General features: G+C 44.4%; 1 protein-coding gene across 1 annotated transcript in view; it reads right to left on the reverse strand.

Annotated features, from left to right (window-relative positions):
* LOC124718762 (protein draper-like) overlaps positions 1–19138 on the reverse strand; it is a 336146-nt gene that overhangs the window by 26748 nt on the left and 290260 nt on the right. The window contains exons 3-5 of the mRNA XM_047244376.1: positions 13834–13960; positions 7660–7828; positions 3186–3432 (exon numbers count right to left, since the gene is read on the reverse strand). Of these exons, the coding sequence (XP_047100332.1) occupies positions 3186–3432; positions 7660–7828; positions 13834–13960 (543 nt within the window). The remainder of the gene's footprint in view (positions 1–3185; positions 3433–7659; positions 7829–13833; positions 13961–19138) is intronic.

A 19138-nucleotide genomic window follows, 5' to 3' on the forward strand; every position in this document is an offset into this window, starting at 1 on the left:
AATATTTTGTTGACACCGACATACAGAGGGAGGAACAATCACCACAATAAAATAAGGGAAATCAGCGCTTGTATGGAAAGATATAGGTGTTCATTCTTTCCACACACTATACGAGATTGGAATAATAGAAAATTGTGAAGGTGGTTCGATGAACCCTCTGCCAGGCACTTAAATGTGATTTGCAGAGTATCCATGTAGATGTAGATGTAACTGCTAGGGTGGAAATGCAATTGTCCTGTAACTATCTGTACCACATTGTCAACTACTGACCAAGATTTGATCGTACAGAGTATCATTGCAGGCATGTGACTGGCTCAAAGAATACAACTACACTTACAGCTACATTATACTCCACAAGCCACAGTACAGTGTGTGGCAGAGGGTACTTTGTCCATCCCTCTCACTTCCCGCTTTCCCTGTGCCAATCACATGTGGCTCGTGGGAAGAACAATTGCTGGTAAGACACTATCTACCTAGTTTAATTTTCAGGACCTTTTCATGAGGCACATGAAGATGTAGTAATATATTGGTTGATTCTTCAAAGAATGTATATTCTCACAACTTTATTAGTAAACCATACCACAATCCAGACTGTATCTCTTACAGTATCTGCCACTCTGACCACCTCCATGATCCTTTCATGCTTACTGTATCAAGCTGTAATGAAATGTTCAGCACCTCTCTGGATCTTCTCTAATCACTCTATCAATCCTATCTGGTACAGATCCCACACAGTCAAGCTATATTCAAGTATTGACCAAACAAATATTTTGTAAGCTAATTCCTTTGCTGATGGACTACATTTCCTGATGTTTCTTCCAGTGAATCTTAGTCTGCCATCTGCCTTGCCCATGAGTAAGTTTTATACGATATTCTACTTCAAATCACTCTGTACGCATAGTCCTACATATTTTATAGAAGTAACTGCTTCCAGCAACTGTGTGCAAATCCTGTAACCATACAATAATGGGTATTTTGTCAACTTGTGTGCAATATACTAATTTTTTCATGATGAGAGTCAATTGCCACTCCCTGTACCAAGTGTGGAACTGTACCAAACACCTTCTGGAAGTTAAGGAACACAGAATCTACCAGGGCACCTGTGACTAGTGCTTTTTGGGCCTCATGGATGAACAGAGCAAGCAAAGTTTCACAACTGCTTTGAGAAACCATGTTCATTCCTGCAGAGGAGATCAACATGAACTAATAGGATGTATTATGTCCTACTGGGCAGCTAATTTATCAGGTATCACATTGTTTGTCAACAATACTGGTGTCTGCAGGAAAGTATAGTTACTGGACAGTCATAAAAACATGTGGAGAGACTTGCTTTAACGAATGGCAGCTCTATTCAAATAATTGCAACAATATTTATAACAAAGAGATAGAACCACCCCCCCCCCCCTCCCCCCCAACACACACAAACTAGATTTTTAGCCGAGTAGTAGTAAAAATAATGTGTTTAATAATTTTAACACTAAACATGTATACATATCCTGTAAACTAATTCATACCACATCATTTAAATAAAATCACCATTCAAATGACCTAAGAAACATGTAACTAACCAAATTCTAGTGATCTTCAGAGATGGTGTTCAAGGTGCAATGTGATTGTTTTAGGGATGTAGCTAAATACGCCACCCTTCTATATCAATGCATCATTAGGATCTGCATGCCAATGACTATAATATGCTCAGAACCACCAGGTGTTTCACAAATAATCACTGCATCTTCAGCCAAGTGGGCAGTCAGCTCTTGTAGCGCCTACTATCGTTCTGTACACAAAATGCTCAGTCTCTACCCTAAAAAAGAAGTCTGTAGAAGTAAGGTGGGAAGAATGTGATGGCCACGACACTGGCTCATTGCTCTCATGCCATCAATTGGGGAAAACATTGTCTAAATGTCCTCTGACCTCAACAGAAAAGGATAGTGGGGACCCATCATCCTGGGACCATAATCACAGCCAGACTGTTTCTGGGATCTTCTCTGATGTTTCAGGTAGTATTTCAAGGATAAATATGTGGTAATTAGGCAGAAGATATGACCCAATCATATGGTTGTGAATAATACCTGTCCTTACATTTTGGGTAAATCCCTGTTGATGATGAAAAATATGTGATGCCTTAGGATTTTCCAACTCCCAGACTTGGCTATTGCAGCTGTTGAATACTCCTTCACTTGTGAAGGCAGCCTCCTTTGTAAACAAAACACATGTTTACAATTTGGCAAAGATATCACTCACAGAATGCCACATGCTGGGAAAAGTCATCTGCTTATAGGTCTTGTACCTTCTGATACACGAATAGAGGCATGCCATCCTGTCCAGGACATTCTATGCATTGGTGTTGGAGATATCTAGTTACTTGTTTAGATAGTGTGTGCTGGTGCTGGGGTCATGCTCAATCCATAGTAACACAGCTTCCTCAAACAAAACAGTTCACACATTCCAGTTTCCTGTCGGTCTTCAGAACTGGTACAAATTCGTCGGGCAATAGACAGCGCCACTCAAATTGTCAACACAAATGGCACTACTAAGAGTATCCCACAACTTCCACATCGCTGGCAATGGGTCACACACAATGCTCATGACTAGTCTGAAGGTCAGTAAAACTTTGAAAAACGTGTCTATTTTGTACGAGTGGTAAATAAATAGTTGCCACTATTAAAGTTTCAACCCTTGTATTTTCACAGGAGCTACAAATCTATGGTGTAGAATCACAAAAAAACGTAAAATCAAAGTTCTACTGTACATGCAATGCAGGTTTTCGTGGTTAGTATTTGCATTTTCTGTGATGTTTGTTTTATGGGCATTAATTCATTTAAAAGGCAAATTTCTTTAACAGTTCATTTTCCAATGCTGGAGTCATCATCAGAGGCTATTCCAATTCAGAAAGCAGCTGCAATCTCACAGAAGCTCCACATCTGGTGACTTCAAGAACCAACTGTTGCCTGGATACATACGAACAATTCAGCTTGCTAGCTGATATTGCAATGTAACTGCTTTGCGAGTCATTATAACCTCTGGCAATGTCGACAGCACCAGAAGACAAAATGTTAGGCAGAGAAAAATGCCTCAGACCGTGGCCTAATGACCACAAAACAAAAATCACCGAGAGCTGTCTGTTAAAACGTTTTGAAACGCTGGGACTGGAGCAGCAGCAGCAGTGGTGGGCAGACACTCACAGAGGGCCGGTCCAGCCAGGTGCACAGTGGCAGGCACCTGAGATGTGGTGGCAGGAGCCGCCGTTCTGGCAGCGGCACTCCTCGCTGCAGTCCTGCCCGTAGTGAGAGGGCGGGCACTCCTCGTCGCAGAACTTGCCGCGCCAGCCCCGCGTACAATGGCACGTCCCACTGTACGGGTCGCAGCTCGCATTGTTGCGGCACTGGCACAGGTGGTGGCAATCTGGGCCCCAGTGTCCCTCCGGGCACGCTGTGGAAAAACGGACAGCTCGCGTAACGTCGTAGTCCAAAAATGTGTACCGCCTCGCAGGTGCGTCAAAACTACAGCACTGTGAGACGTGAGATGAAAGTCTGTGAAGCAGACACAAAGCACTGCAGAGGTCGATTCACACCGGATGCCGAAAACAGCAGGGAAAGTCACAGGCAAATGGAGATGTGGTCACACTAGACAGATTATCGACATGCTATCGCGTCACTTAACCTAGTACCGAACGGTGAAGATAAGGTTATCAAACAATTGGAAATCGGGGATGAAATAGTGACAATATAAAATGTATGAGCCCTTCCCCAATCCCCAATCCCTGATTCCTTAAAGAATCAGATTACTGTGTATAAAACAGCTCCAAATGTCTTGATTACCACAAATGAGTTAATATGTTGAATGTTTCATCTTAAGAATTTAGAGCCTTTATCACTGAAGATGCAAAACCTTAATTTTTCTGACCTGTTGTAAAATGATATACACTCCTGGAAATTGAAATAAGAACACCGTGAATTCATTGTCCCAGCAAGGGGAAACTTTATTGACACATTCCTGGGGTCAGATACATCACATGATCACACTGACAGAACCACAGGCACATAGACACAGGCAACAGAGCATGCACAATGTCGGCACTAGTACAGTGTATATCCACCTTTCGCAGCAATGCAGGCTGCTATTCTCCCATGGAGACGATCGTACAGATGCTGGATGTAGTCCTGTGGAACGGCTTGCCATGCCATTTCCACCTGGCGCCTCAGTTGGACCAGCGTTCGTGCTGGACGTGCAGACCGCGTGAGACGACGCTTCATCCAGTCCCAAACATGCTCAATGGGGGACAGATCCGGAGATCTTGCTGGCCAGGGTAGTTGACTTACACCTTCTAGAGCACGTTGGGTGGCACGGGATACATGCGGACGTGCATTGTCCTGTTGGAATAGCAAGTTCCCTTGCCGGTCTAGGAATGGTAGAACGATGGGTTCGATGACGGTTTGGATGTACCGTGCACTATTCAGTGTCCCCTCGACGATCACCAGTGGTGTACGGCCAGTGTAGGAGATCGCTCCCCACACCATGATGCCGGGTGTTGGCCCTGTGTGCCTCGGTCGTATGCAGTCCTGATTGTGGCGCTCACCTACACGGCGCCAAACACGCATACGACCATCATTGGCACCAAGGCAGAAGCGACTCTCATCGCTGAAGACGACACGTCTCCATTCGTCCCTCCATTCACGCCTGTCGCGACACCACTGGCGGCGGGCAGCACGATGTTGGGGCGTGAGCGGAAGACGGCCTAACGGTGTGCGGGACCGTAGCCCAGCTTCATGGAGACGGTTGCGAATGGTCCTCGCCGATACCCCAGGAGCAACAGTGTCCCTAATTTGCTGGGAAGTGGCGGTGCGGTCCCCTACGGCACTGCGTAGGATCCTACGGTCTTGGCGTGCATACGTGCGTGGCTGCGGTCCGGTCCCAGGTCGACGGGCACGTGCACCTTCCGCCGACCACTGGCGACAACATCGATGTACTGTGGAGACCTCACGCCCCACGTGTTGAGCAATTCGGCGGTATGTCCACCCGGCCTCCCGCATGCCCACTATACGCCCTCGCTCAAAGTCCGTCAACTGCACATACGGTTCACGTCCACGCTGTCGCGGCATGCTACCAGTGTTAAAGACTGCGATGGAGCTCCGTATGTCACGGCAAACTGGCCGACACTGACGGCGGCGGTGCACAAACGCTGCGCAGCTAGCGCCATTCGACGGCCAACACCGCGGTTCCTGGTGTGTTCTTTTTTCCATTTCCAGGAGTGTATATCTCTAGGTATCTTCAGTGGTATATGTGGATACTATCTGCAAAATGGGTAGCAAAGAGAGTTAGTACTAAAGAAAGAGTAAATTAAGATATCTTGCTTGATGCTGCAGTTTCACCATACAAACAATGAACATTTGGTAAGCAATAAACTACTCTCTTTTCATTATTTTGTGGGGTTATAAGGGAGAAAAAGTTTTAAAAAGGTTCAAAATGATTTTAAAGTTTGTTGGAAATTCCTCGGTGCTCCCATTATGAAACACTGTATGAGTATAATGTGGGTAATTTCCATTCTGTTTTGAGAAAAGTTACTTTCTTGTATATCTGAAAGTTTATGACATCAAATCTCATGAAATATGAGGGAGGTGGGAGAGGGATGGTGGGAGGAGAGAGGGGAGGAGAGGGGAAGAAGAGAGGGGGAGGGGGAGAAGAGAGGGGCTGGGGGGAGAAGAGAGGGGCTGGGGGGAGAAGAGAGGGGGGAGGGGGAGAAGAGAGGGGGAGGGGGGACAGGAGGGGGAGGGGGGACAGGAGGGGGAGGGGAGACAGGAGGGGGAGGGGGGACAGGAGGGGGAGGGGGGACAGGAGGGGGAGGGACGACAGGAGGGGGAGGGACGACAGGAGGGGGAGGGACGACAGGAGGGGGAGGGACGACAGGAGGGGGAGGGACGACAGGAGGGGGAGGGACGACAGGAGGGGGAGGGACGACAGGAGTGGGAGGGACGACAGGAGTGGGGTGGGGGGACAGGATAGGGGGAGGGGGGTCAGGGGCGTGGGGGAGGGGTGAGGAGGAGGAGGGGGAGGGGTGAGGAGGAGGAGGGGGAGGGGTGAGGAGGAGGAGGGGGAGATGAGAGGGGGAGGGGGAGATGAGAGGGGGAGAGGGAGAGGAGAGGGAGAGGAGAGGGGGAGAGGGAGAGGAGAGGGGTCAGGAGAGGGGGGAGAGGAGAGGGGGGAGAGGAGAGGGGGGAGGTGGAGAGGGGGGAGGTGGAGAGGGGGGAGGTGGAGAGGGGGGGAGGTGGAGAGGGGGGGAGGTGGAGAGGGGGGGAGGTGGAGAGGGGGGGAGGTGGAGAGGGGGGGAGGTGGAGAGGGGGGGAGGTGGAGAGGGGGGAGGTGGAGAGGGGGGAGGTGGAGAGGGGGGAGGTGGAGAGGGGGGAGGTGGAGAGGGGGGGAGGTGGAGAGGGGGGAGGTGGAGAGGGGGGGAGGTGGAGAGGGGGGGAGGTGGAGAGGGGGTGAGGTGGAGAGGGGGGGAGGTGGAGAGGGGGTGAGGTGGAGAGGGGGGGAGGTGGAGAGGGGGGGAGGTGGAGAGGGGGGAGGTGGAGAGGGGGGGAGGTGGAGAGGGGGGAGGTGGAGAGGGGGGAGGTGGAGAGGGGGGAGGTGGAGAGGGGGGAGGTGGAGAGGGGGGGAGGTGGAGAGGGGGGAGGTGGAGAGGGGGGAGGTGGAGAGGGGGGGAGGTGGAGAGGGGGGGAGGTGGAGAGGGGGGGAGGTGGAGAGGGGGGAGGTGGAGAGGGGGGAGGTGGAGAGGGGGGAGGTGGAGAGGGGGGAGGTGGAGAGGGGGGGAGGTGGAGAGGGGGGGAGGTGGAGAGGGGGGGAGGTGGAGAGGGGGGGAGGTGGAGAGGGGGGGAGGTGGAGAGGGGGGGAGGTGGAGAGGGGGGGAGGTGGAGAGGGGGGGAGGTGGAGAGGGGGGGAGGTGGAGAGGGGGGGAGGTGGAGAGGGGGGGAGGTGGAGAGGGGGGGAGGTGGAGAGGGAGAGGGGGGAGGTGGAGAGGGAGAGGGGGAGGTGGAGAGGGAGAGGGGGAGGTGGAGAGGGAGAGGGGGAGGTGGAGAGGGAGAGGGGGGAGGTGGAGAGGGAGAGGGGGAGGTGGAGAGGGAGAGGGGGGAGGTGGAGAGGGAGAGGGGGGAGGTGGAGAGGGAGAGGGGGAGGTGGAGAGGGAGAGGGGGAGGTGGAGAGGGAGAGGGGGAGGTGGAGAGGGAGAGGGGGAGGTGGAGAGGGAGAGGGGGAGGTGGAGGGGGAGGTGGAGGGGGAGGGGGAGGGGGAGGGGAGGGGAGGGCGAGAGGAGAGGGCGAGAGGAGAGGGGGAGAGGAGAGGGGGAGAGGAGAGGGGGAGAGGAGAGGGGGGAGGAGAGGGGGAGAGGAGAGGGGGAGAGGAGAGGGGGAGTGGAGAGGGGGAGAGGAGAGGGGGAGTGGAGAGGGGGAGTGGAGAGGGGGAGAGGAGAGGGGGAGAGGAGAGGGGGAGAGGAGAGGGGGAGAGGAGAGGGGGAGAGGAGAGGGGGAGAGGAGAGGGGGAGAGGAGAGGGGGAGAGGAGAGGGGGAGAGGAGAGGGGGAGGGGGAGGGGGAGAGGAGAGGGGGGAGAGGGGTGGGGGTGGGAGATTCTGTAAGCAGCTGCTGCAGTTCATAAAGTGTTTTACTTACACACACTGCAAGTGGGTCCACCATATCCATGCAAGCATTGGCATGTATCAGGGGCAACACATGTCCCATGCAGACAATCGTCAGAACAGACAGCAATGCATTTGTCACCTGTCGAACTCTTTGTGTAACCGTGACAGCAGTCTTGTACTGGCCTGGTTTTGACCAGAGTCTGAAAATAAGAACATGAAAATGAGATAACAGCATTTAGTAATTCTCAAACAACATCAGGTCATCAGAAAATTGATAAATCACCATGGGCCTCGATTGGGGGGAGATACAGTATAAAAAAGTAAAAACCTGTTTCAGTTCAACACAATTCGATCACAAGAATTTCTTGCAACTCCAAGAATCATTAACAATGTACAGGTACAGACAAAAATATTGAGGGTGAAGTCATGTTCTGAAGTGCCAGTAGAATTAAAAAGCTATTACAGAAACTCAATCACTATCATATCAAACCAAAATAAATTATGTTTATATGATGTTTTGCAAGCTGAATAGTACAGGCATCAATTCCATTCTGTATACACTGTACACTAGTCCTATGCCATTACCAAAAAGAACATGTGAGCCACTGTCTTGGAATATAGAAGTTATTTCTTAAGAAAATACTGGTATCAAACATTAATCCTACACTCAAACCTGAGGAAAAAATCTCTCTTCATGGCAGCCTTTGCTGATATTAAATGTCATCACTTCTCCATTTCTCTATTACACTCCCTAATTTCATCCATAGGTGTTTTCCTTTCAGATTTCCCAAAACTACATTCACATATTTATTGGCTCATAATGCTTAGTGAAGTTTCTCAGCAATTTATAAATTTATTACACATCTGTTTATATGGTAGAGAAAACCATGGGTAGGTTGTTAAGGAACTGGAAGTTTAACCAGTTTTCTAAGCTGCCATTAATGACTGTGAGGCCTGTATACTGACGAAGTATCTGTCCAATATGGCTGACCAACTGTTTCCGAAACAAATCCATAATTATTCTTGCAAAGCCACTCAGAAAAAATAGCTGTGGATTTTCAACCATGTTGTGAGCCCAGTTCTTTTAATAGTTTTCAGTTATACAGTTCTTATTCTCCACAATCAAAAAAATGTGCCAGTTTAGGAAATAAACATGCTTCTCAATCTTATGAAGCACCTTTATTCCAATGACTCACCACATACAATGGTTGAAGATTTACACTGAGGTGGGAAAAGTCATGTGATACCGGCATGCACATACACAGGACATAGGTAATATCACGTACACAAAGTATAAAAGGGCAATGCATTGGCAGAGCTATCATTTGTACACAGTGATTCATATACAAAGGTTTCTGACGTGATAATGGGCCCTTGACGGAAGTTAAAAGACTCTGAATGTGGAATGGTAGTTGGAGCCAGATGCATGGAACACTTCATTTTGGAAACCATTAAGGAATTCAGTAATTTGTGATCCACAGTGTCAAGGTTGTGCTGACAGTACCAAATGTCAGGCATTACCTTTCACTGTGGACAACGCAGCGGCCGACAGCATTCGTATAATTATCGAGAGCAGCAGCGATTGCATACAGTTGTCACTGCCAACAGACAATCGACACTATGTGAAACAAGCACAGAAATTAATGTGGAACATAACTATCATATCTGTTAGGACAGTGCAGTGAAATTTGGTGTTAATGGGATACGGCAGCAGACAACCGAGGTGAGTGCTTTTGCTAACAGCACAACATTGCCTACAGAGCCTCTCCTGGGCTCACGACCCTATTGGTTGGACCCTAGATGACTGGAAAACTGTAGCCTTGTCAGACGAGCCCTGATTTCAGTTGGTAAGAGCTGATGGTAGGATTAGTGTGCAGTGCAGCTCCCATGAAGCCATGGGGCCCAAGTTGTCAACAATCCACTGTGCAAGCCGGTGGTGGCTCCATAAAGGGGTGGGCTGTGTTTACATGGAATGGACAGGATCCTCTAGTCCAATTGAACCAATCATTGACTGGAAATGGTTATGTTTGACTGCTTTGAGACTATTTGCAGGCATTCATGGACTTCATGTTCCAAAACAACAATGGAATTCTTATGGATAACAGTGTCTCCACGATAAATTGTTCACGATTGGTTTGATAACATTCTGGAGAATTTGAGCGAATGATTTGGCCAACCAGATCACCAGACAAGAATCCCATCAACATTATGGGACATAATCAAGAGGTCAGTTCACACACAAAATTCTGCAGTGACAACATTTTTGCAATGAAGAACGGCTATAGAGGTAGCATGGTTCAATATTTGTGCAGGGGACTACCAAAGACTTGCTGCGTCTGTACCATGTCAAGTTGCTGCAGTAAGTGAGGCAAAAGGAGGTCCGACATGATATTACGAGATAGCCCATGACTTTTGTCACCTCAGTGTTTAAACACATTAAATACAGTGCATTCATTTTTCTTACTAATATGTATTAATTCCTTTCTTATGTGCTGACGTTGGAAAGTATTGGATCCCCCAATATCAACTGTATGTGACTGATGACAGTCATCAAAACAGTAGCAGACATAAACCACTCATTGAAATTCCACATGTGTAAAATACATGCCGTAAGAAGAATTATTTTTATGTCATTTACTGGCTTTGCAAGTAGAAGTAACATAGTGGACTCCTCTTTGGTTTTTCATTGTTTATAGTTAGATAATATGCACCAAAACTCTCTTCAGAGGCTTGTCCATTATCTAATATATGTTTTCTGAATCTACCTTGCAGTTAGTTTTTATAACAAGAAGAGTGTTAAAAATGAGGAAGTGCATTAAGTAGGCACATATGTAAACATTACAGATCCATTACCACAACCCCCTTTTTTTTGGGGGGGGGGGGGGGGGGGGGGGCATTCACATTCTTTGGCCTTCCCAACTCTCAACTAAAGTACCTCATTTCAAGCTAACCCGCAATTTTTCATCACAACCAGGATTTCACGTAGGGTGCTGCAGAGGTCCAATATCACACTTTAGCCTTCACAAACAGTCATTTTTATTCATTCCCCACTCACTCATCGTATTCTGTGAATCCCATCAAGAAGTAGAACCTACAGGGATGTGGACCAAGTGAAAGTATACATTAGTAAAGGACAATGAAATAAAATACAGTTAATCCATACACTGTATTAACAATATGCTGCTTAATGCTATACAACTCTGTGCCAGTTAAACTGAATCAGAGTAAGTTGGGGGAAAAAGTAGTATAAATGAGGAAGCAACAAAAGAGCAGCTGCAGCTTCACGGTTTGTGGCATAGTAACAGATCAATAAAATTCTGAGCATGCAGCTGCCTCACAAATTCCATTTGTTCATGTATTTTTTTTGGCCATATACCTTTCGGCCATCTTCAGTGGAGCTCATAACAATACATTGACCTCCCACAGGGGATAAACCACTTAGCCACATATTCAATTAATGCACACGTTTTTGCTGCCAATCAATATCTCAGGCACTCGTGTATCTGTGAATGTGTGCATAGCAGTGTGGTCTGTGGGTTTAAAAGTACAGTGAGTGCTGTAGCATCCGTCATTTGTCTCACACTGAAGACAGCCAAAAAGCATAACGTAAGGCCCTGATGAAGGCTAGCTGCAACGCTGGCCGAAACATTGGCGCATTTTAAATTATGACGATGCGGTCTGATACCCTGAAGAATTTTATTGAAGAAAAAGCATACAGCTGAAATATTATAAGAAATGTTATTTATGTGGCTACACGCCTGAAATTTAATAGATCATTATACAGCATCTATAAATCCTCTATTAGTAGCTTCTTATTTTCTTAATTACAATGGTACTTAAGAAAATTACATGTGTAAATACAGAGCCCTGTTCACAGTTCATTAGTACTTGCAACACAGATTTATAACAAACACTGCTGCTTGCCATGAAGCTAACGAGGCTTTTCCATATTTGGATACATATGTTCATATTTTTTATTGACAGCTTGTCTAATGATGTTGGTTGTGATTTCCAATTTATGTTAACTGAGAGCTTGTTGAATATCCTCAAATCGGAGCACATAACATCACTCTGAACTCTACATGGTGAGGGAGAGTCTACATGAAAACTATTTTTGTTTTTTTGTATTGAGGCCATGCACATCAAAGGTCAATTGAAAAAGTCTTGGCGTCAGCAAAGAATGCAATTTAGGAGTAAATACATTGCGAAGTAAGTTCCAAGTCAACTTAGACTTTGTGCTACACTTCGGATCAGTGTGTCACCACAACTTATATTTCAAAAATTGATATTTTTTGGTGGCTGAAGACAATATCAAGGATAAATTAAGATACCACCACATTTCCCACCTTAGTGGATATTAAGAAGCTGACAGACAAACCATTCTAGGCACTTTAGCAGAACTCATAGTAGACAGGAAGACTAGAAAACTAATCTAGCAGACTCTCGCAGACACATCATCTTAAATGAAATTTCTTGGTGAAAAAAGTGTAGAAAAATTCGACAATGTAGTCTCCCCATCACATAATGTCAGACACAGTCACCAGAGAATGGGGGAAAGAGAATACAAACCTCACTGTCTCAGGACAGAGAATCAAACTGTAGTGAATATCTTTTGCTGACAATTTATCTATCTTCACCAAGCCTATCTATAAACCAAGTATGCCATAGAAAACTTACAAGAAACAGCACCAAACACCCTCTAATTTTATGAGAAAACTCATTTGATGGAAAATTTACATCAAAATATAAGAAGATCCCTACCACAAATGAAAAATGAGAAATTTCATAACTGTCTTCTTTAAAATATCTCATACAAATCTTTGTATCTTTTTGAGAAAAAATAAAAACTTTGAGGTTTGATGATGACACGTCCCTTGAAGACAGCAAAGGACTAGGAAAAGCAGTCGGATGTAATGGCCCGTTCTTGAAAAGAGGTTATTACGATTAATATCAACAAAATTAAAACAAAGGTAATGGACTGTAGTCAAGTCACAGGATGCTGCCAGGATTAGATTGGAAAAAAAGTTGGAAAAAAGACACTATAATTAGTAGACGGGTTTTGTTATTTGGGCAGTAAAGTAACTGATGATGGAAAAAGTGGAGAAAATATGAAATGTAGATTGGTGATAGAAAATGACGGCAGTACTGCATACAAGAGGTATAAAAGGGCAGTGCATTGGGGAACTGTCATCTGTGAAAAGGTTTCCGATGTGATTATGGCTGCACTTTCAACACAGATTGCTAGTTGGAGCTAGGCGCACTATACATTCCATTTCGGAAATCATAAGGGAATTCATATTCTGATATCCGCAGTGTCAAGAACATGCTAAGAATACCAAATTTCAGGCATTAGCTCTCACCATGGATAACACAGTGGATACCACCACGGATAACTAACATACAAGTAACACTGCATGAAATAACCACAGAAACTGATGTGGGATTTGAAACGAATGTATCCACGAGGGCAGTGTGGTGAAATTTGGCGTTAATGGACTATGACAGCAAACAACAGACAAGTGCCTTTCTTAACAGCATGACATGGGCTGCAGCATGTTTCCTGGGCTCGTGACCTTGTCAGATGAGTCCCAATTTCAGTTGGTAAGAGTAGGGGTCCAGTATGGCGCAGACCCCACGAAGGCATAGACCTGGGTTGTCAAGACGCTGTGCAAGCTGGTGTTGGCTCCATAATGAAGACTTCCAATGAGTTTTTGAGTTGATGCCATGTCTAGCTGCTGCACTATGCCAAGCAAAAAGAGATCTGATATATGAGGAGGTATGCCATGACTTGACACCTCAGTGTAAAAATGAGTACCTGTCCCTTTGCTGAAAAGGTGGATAATGAATATTCAAAAACATCAACAGATGGTTGAAGGCAAATTGATTACCCTTGAATTTTGAGAAGACTTGGTAGGCCCTATATACAGCTCTCATATAACTCCACAAGCTACAAAAAATAGTCTTCTCAAACAAAAGAACTGTAGGAAGTAGAAGTTTTTTGGATCACAGAAGATCGTCAGCTCAGTTGGAAAACCAACTGCTTAAAACTGAATACATAACTATAGTGTATGTTTTGACTACATCCATGAATTGAGACTGTCTCAAGACAAATGAATAAGTAAGTGAATAAACATATGCTCTGTACTAGATTTCATGTAGCACTCTTACTTAGCAATGAGCTTTTCTAAATATCATAGGAACTTACTTGAGTCTTGTAGACAGTCTTGAAGTTGACCTTATACTTTGAGCATCTTGGTGGGAAGTTGAAGCACCACGTGTACTCTCTCACCTGGTAGGGCTTGTGTTCAGATACCCTCACCGTCGTCGTGTACCTGAAACATTTCATAGTTTTAAATATTTACAGTATTTGGAGTAAGTGTGCTTTTTTGGGATAAGGGTAGTTGCGGGAAAGAAGAGAAAACATCCTTAAAAATGAACCAAATGGCGTAAAATAGCAATCATGAATTTATGAAAATACTTGTATACACGTCAATGCGCTTGCCGCAGTGGTAACGCCCATTCCCGTCAGATCACCGAAGTTAAGCACTGTCGGGCTTGGCTAGCACTTGGATGGGTCACCGCCTGGGTCTGCCGAGTGCTGTTGGCATGCAGGGTACACTCTGTCCTAGTGAGGCCAATTGAGTAGTTTCGTGATGAATAGTTGCGTCCGCAGCTCGTGGTCGTGCGGTAGCGTTCTCGCTTCCCACGCCCGGGTTCCCGGGTTCGATTCCCGGCGGGGTCAGGGATTTTCTCTGCCTCGTGATGACTGGGTGTTGTGTGACGTCCTTAGGTTAGTTAGGTTTAAGTAGTTCTAAGTTCTAGGGTACTGATGACCATAGATGTTAAGTCCCATAGTGTTCAGAGCCATTTGAATAGTTGCGGCTCCGGATGAGGCGAAACAAGCGCTGTATCACTGTAAGTCAAGAGGTACAGAGGCGAGCGAATGTGCCGGGGCTGTCCCGAATTCATTACTACCAGCGACACGTCGCCACAACGTGCACTCAGTCCTTGTGACGTCAATTGAGAACTTACTTAACTAAAGAATAGCGGCTCCAGATGAGGCGAAACAAGCGCTATATCATTGTTAAGTGGTACAGAGGAGAGCGAGTGAGTCGGGGTTTACCCCAATTCACTGCTACTAGCGCCACATCGTCCGTAGCGCGCCTGTGCTTAACATACAAAGGATTGCACCATAAGTCAAGAGTGAAGTTAAGAACTGGAATAACTTTTCCAAACTCGATCAGTTTATGCTAAAGTAAACCTCCCCGACAGATTAAAACTGTGCGCCGGACCGAGACTCGAACTCGGGACCTTTGGCTTTCGCGGACAAGTGCTCTACCATTTTTTTTTCATTTTGTTCGGTATTATTTGTTGTGTTTGGTCTGGGCGGACGTCATATGACACCTGTTCAAGTTGATCGTTGATTCCTTTGCACAGTTATTTTATTACAGAGGGCCGCCGGCTCTCAGAACCGAACACGCTATCGTGCCGGCTACCACTGAGCTACCCAAGCACGATTCACGCCCCGTCCTCTCAGCTTTACCTCCGCCAATACCTCGTGTCCTATGCTAAAGTATATTAATGTTATGGAAGTTATGGCTCTGAGCACTATGGGACTTAACATCTATGGACCTGTGGTCATCAGTCCCCTAGAACTTACAACTACTTAAACCTAACTAACCTAAGGACATCACACAACACCCAGTCATCACGAGGCAGAGAAGTATATTAATGTTAACATGGTAAAGTCTCAGAATGATCAAATGAATATATCGGGTGATCAAAAAGTCAGTATAAATTTGAAAACTTAATAAATCACGGAATAATGTAGATAGAGAGGTAAAAACTGACACACATGCTTGGAATGACATGGGGTTTTATAAGAAAAAGAAGAAGAAAAAGTTCACAAAATGTCCCACGGATGGCGCTGGACAGTAAAACTACTACCGTGACGGGTGAGAGGTACGCCGATATGTTACAGAATCGCATCATCCCCAGCCTGGCTGATAAACACCTGCTGGAACGTACGATGTTTATGCAGGATGGCGCTCCACCCCATATTGCTAGACGCGTGAAAGACCTCTTGCGCGCGACGTTTGGTGATGATCGTGTGCTCAGCCGCCACTTTCGTCATGCTTGGCCTCCCAGGCCCCCAGACCTCAGTGCGTGCGATTATTGGCTTTGGGGTTACCTGAAGTCGCAAGTGTATCGTGATCGACCGACATCTCTAGGGATGCTGAAAGACAACATCCGACCCCAATGCCTCACGATAACTCCGGACATGCTTTACAATGCTGTTCACAACATTATTCCTCTACTACAGTTATTGTTGAGGAATGATGGTGGACATATTGAACATTTCCTGTAAAGATCATCATCTTTGCTTTGTCTTACTTTAATATGCTAATTATTGCTATTCTGATTAGATGAAGCGCCATCTGTCGGACATTTTTTGAACTTTTGTATTTTTTTGGTTCTAATAAAACCCCATTCCATTCCAAGTATGTGTGTCAATTTGTACCTCTCTATCTACATTATTCCGTGATTTATTCAGTTTTCAAATTTATACTGACTTTTTGATCACCCGGTGTATCAGGAAAAGTATATAATTTTAATAAAAGAAAGTTAAAAATTGATGAGAATAAGCGAAAGTAGGTCATAATTAAAAGTTACAGGTGTCAACTTGATGAGAGCGATATTTCGGTCAAAATTGACATTTTTACGAAAAATTGAAGGCGCTAAATATTACACTCAGAAACGTGAAAATTCGTATGTAGCCTCAGTATGATGTGGCACCAGTAAGCTACCTCTATTATTTTTCAAGTTATTTACAAAAAACCAAATTTGGAACGAAAACGTCGTTATTCGTAATACATTAATTACCATTTGTATTTGTCACAGAATGTTCCACTTACAGCACACTATTACATTCAGAAAATAAGACAGCTGTACCAAGTTTCAAGACTATATTGTAAATAACGGTAGTTACAAGGAATCATAAAAAGGCAGTTCAGAAGTCACGCTCTACTGTCGGTTCCGTTCTAAAAATTCTAGCCAGCAAAGTTTAAATGCAGTCGTGCTAAAACTTTTTCAGTAACTAAAACAAACTGAACTCTACTTATACAAAAATTAAGAAGATTGTAAATTGTTAAACGACAGAAATATTAACTAATACATGTCCGAGAAATGGGCCATTTAGTACTGCTACTTGTGCCTATAGGGCGGTTGATTAATTGAAAGAGACACTTCACACCGAGATAACAATCTGTCCTCGTCAGTCAAACGCCTGCGTGCTCTGTGCGTTAGACGACCTCAGAGCTGGGCAGCTATCAAAAGCATTTTAGGTAAAAGTAGGAGGCGAACTCACGAGGACTGTGAACCATCCTGGATTACTTGGTTTTCAGTGGTCAGATAATTTACCCTTTTATGGCGAGCAACTAACTGTGGTGATTAGAAGTCAGGGTGATAGACCATTTTACTTGTTAACAGTACTGTTTTTGACAGACGTATTATTATTATTATTATTATTATTATTATTATTATTATTATTATTATTATTATTATCATCTTCTTTCCTTTCTCAGACCTTAGGTCTGGTTAAAAATGGAAAGTGACGCGGACCTGGATCAAGCGTGACTTCCTTTTAACTGTACGGTATATGTTACATTGCATTTAGGAACTTTCGGGTAATTCAACATGTATCAATAATTACAGATTTCTGTAGTTGTATATATAAGTTTGGATGTAGCTGTATTGCGTTGATGTACTGGTGAATATTGTGTGATATGACTCCTGTAGTTGATAGTATAATTGGTATAATGTCAACTTTATCCTGATGCCACATGTCCTCGACTTCCTCAGCCAGTTGGATGTATTTTTCAATTTTTTCTCCTGTTTTCTTCTGTGTATTTGTTGTATTGGGTATGGATATTTCGATTAATTGTGTTGATTTCTTCTTTTTATTTGTGAGTATGATGTCAGGTTTGTTATGTGGTGTTGTTTTATCTATTGTAATGGTTCTGTTCCAGTATAATTTGTATTCATCATTCTCCAGTACATTTTGTGGTGCATACTTGTATGTGGGAACGTGTTGCTTTATAAGTTTATGTTGTAAGGCAAGCTGTTGATGTATTATTTTTGCGACATTGTCATGTCTTCTGGGGTATTCTGTATTTGCTAGTATTTTACATCCGCCTGTGATGTGATCTACTGTTTCTGTTTGTTGTTTGCAAAGTCTGCATTTATCTGTTGTGGTATTGGGATCTTTAATAATATGCTTGCTGTAATATCCGGTGTTTATTGTTTGATCCTGTATTGCTATCATGAATCCTTCCGTCTCACTGTATATATTGCCTTTTCTTAGCCATGTGTTGGATGCGTCTTGATCGATGTGTGGCTCTGTTCTTCGTATCTGTTGATGTTATGTGATCTAAAGGGTTGTAGAAGTGGTTATGAAATTGCAGTGGTGTAGCCGATGTATTTATATGAGTGATTGCTTTGTGTATTTTGCTAGTTTCTACTCGTTCTATAAAGAATTTTCTTAAATTGTCTACCTGTCCATAATGTAGGTTTTTTACGTCGATAAATCCCCTTCCTCCTTCCTTTCTGCTTACTGTGAATCTTTCTGTTGCTGAATGTATGTGATGTATTCTATATTTGTGGCATTGTGATCGTGTAAGTGTATTGAGTGCTTCTAGGTGTGTGTTACTCCATTTCACTACTCCAAATGAGTAGGTCAATATTGGTATAGCATAAGTATTTATAGCTTTTGTCTTGTTTCTTGCTGTCAATTCTGTTTTCGGTATTTTTGTTAGTCTTTGTCTATATTTTTCTTTTAGTTCTTCTTTAATATTTGTATTATCTATTCCTATTTTTTGTCTGTATCCTAGATATTTATAGGCATCTGTTTTTTCCATCGCTTCTATGCAGTCGCTGTGGTTATCCAATATGTAATCTTCTTGTTTAGTGTGTTTTCCCTTGACTATGCTATTTTTCTTACATTTGTCAGTTCCAAAAGCCATATTTATATCATTGCTGAATACTTCTGTTATGAAACTTCCTGGCAGATTAAAACTGTGTGCCCGACCGAGACTCGAACTCGGGACCTTTGCCTTTCGCGGGCAAGTGCTCTACCAACTGAGCTACCGAAGCACGACTCACGCCCGGTACTCACAGCTTTACTTCTGCCAGTACCTCGTCTCCTACCTTCCAAACTTTACAGAAGCTCTCCTGCGAACCTTGCAGAACTAGCACTCCTGAAAGAAAGGATATTGCGGAGACATGGCTTAGCCACAGCCTGGGGGATGTTTCCAGAATGAGATACTTCTGTTATCTTTAGTAATTGGTTGAGTTGTTGATTATTATTATTATTATTATTATTATTATTATTGACATTACTATATTTTGAGCATGTGAACTCTTAAAGAATATATCAATCAGCTAGTAATCAAAACTTTTACATATGGTCATAATTCCAGATTCCACTGACTAAATAGCAAGTAGAAACGATT

Source organism: Schistocerca piceifrons, chromosome 10 (genome assembly GCF_021461385.2).
Source record: "Schistocerca piceifrons isolate TAMUIC-IGC-003096 chromosome 10, iqSchPice1.1, whole genome shotgun sequence".
Classification (NCBI taxonomy): Eukaryota; Metazoa; Arthropoda; class Insecta; order Orthoptera; family Acrididae; genus Schistocerca; species Schistocerca piceifrons.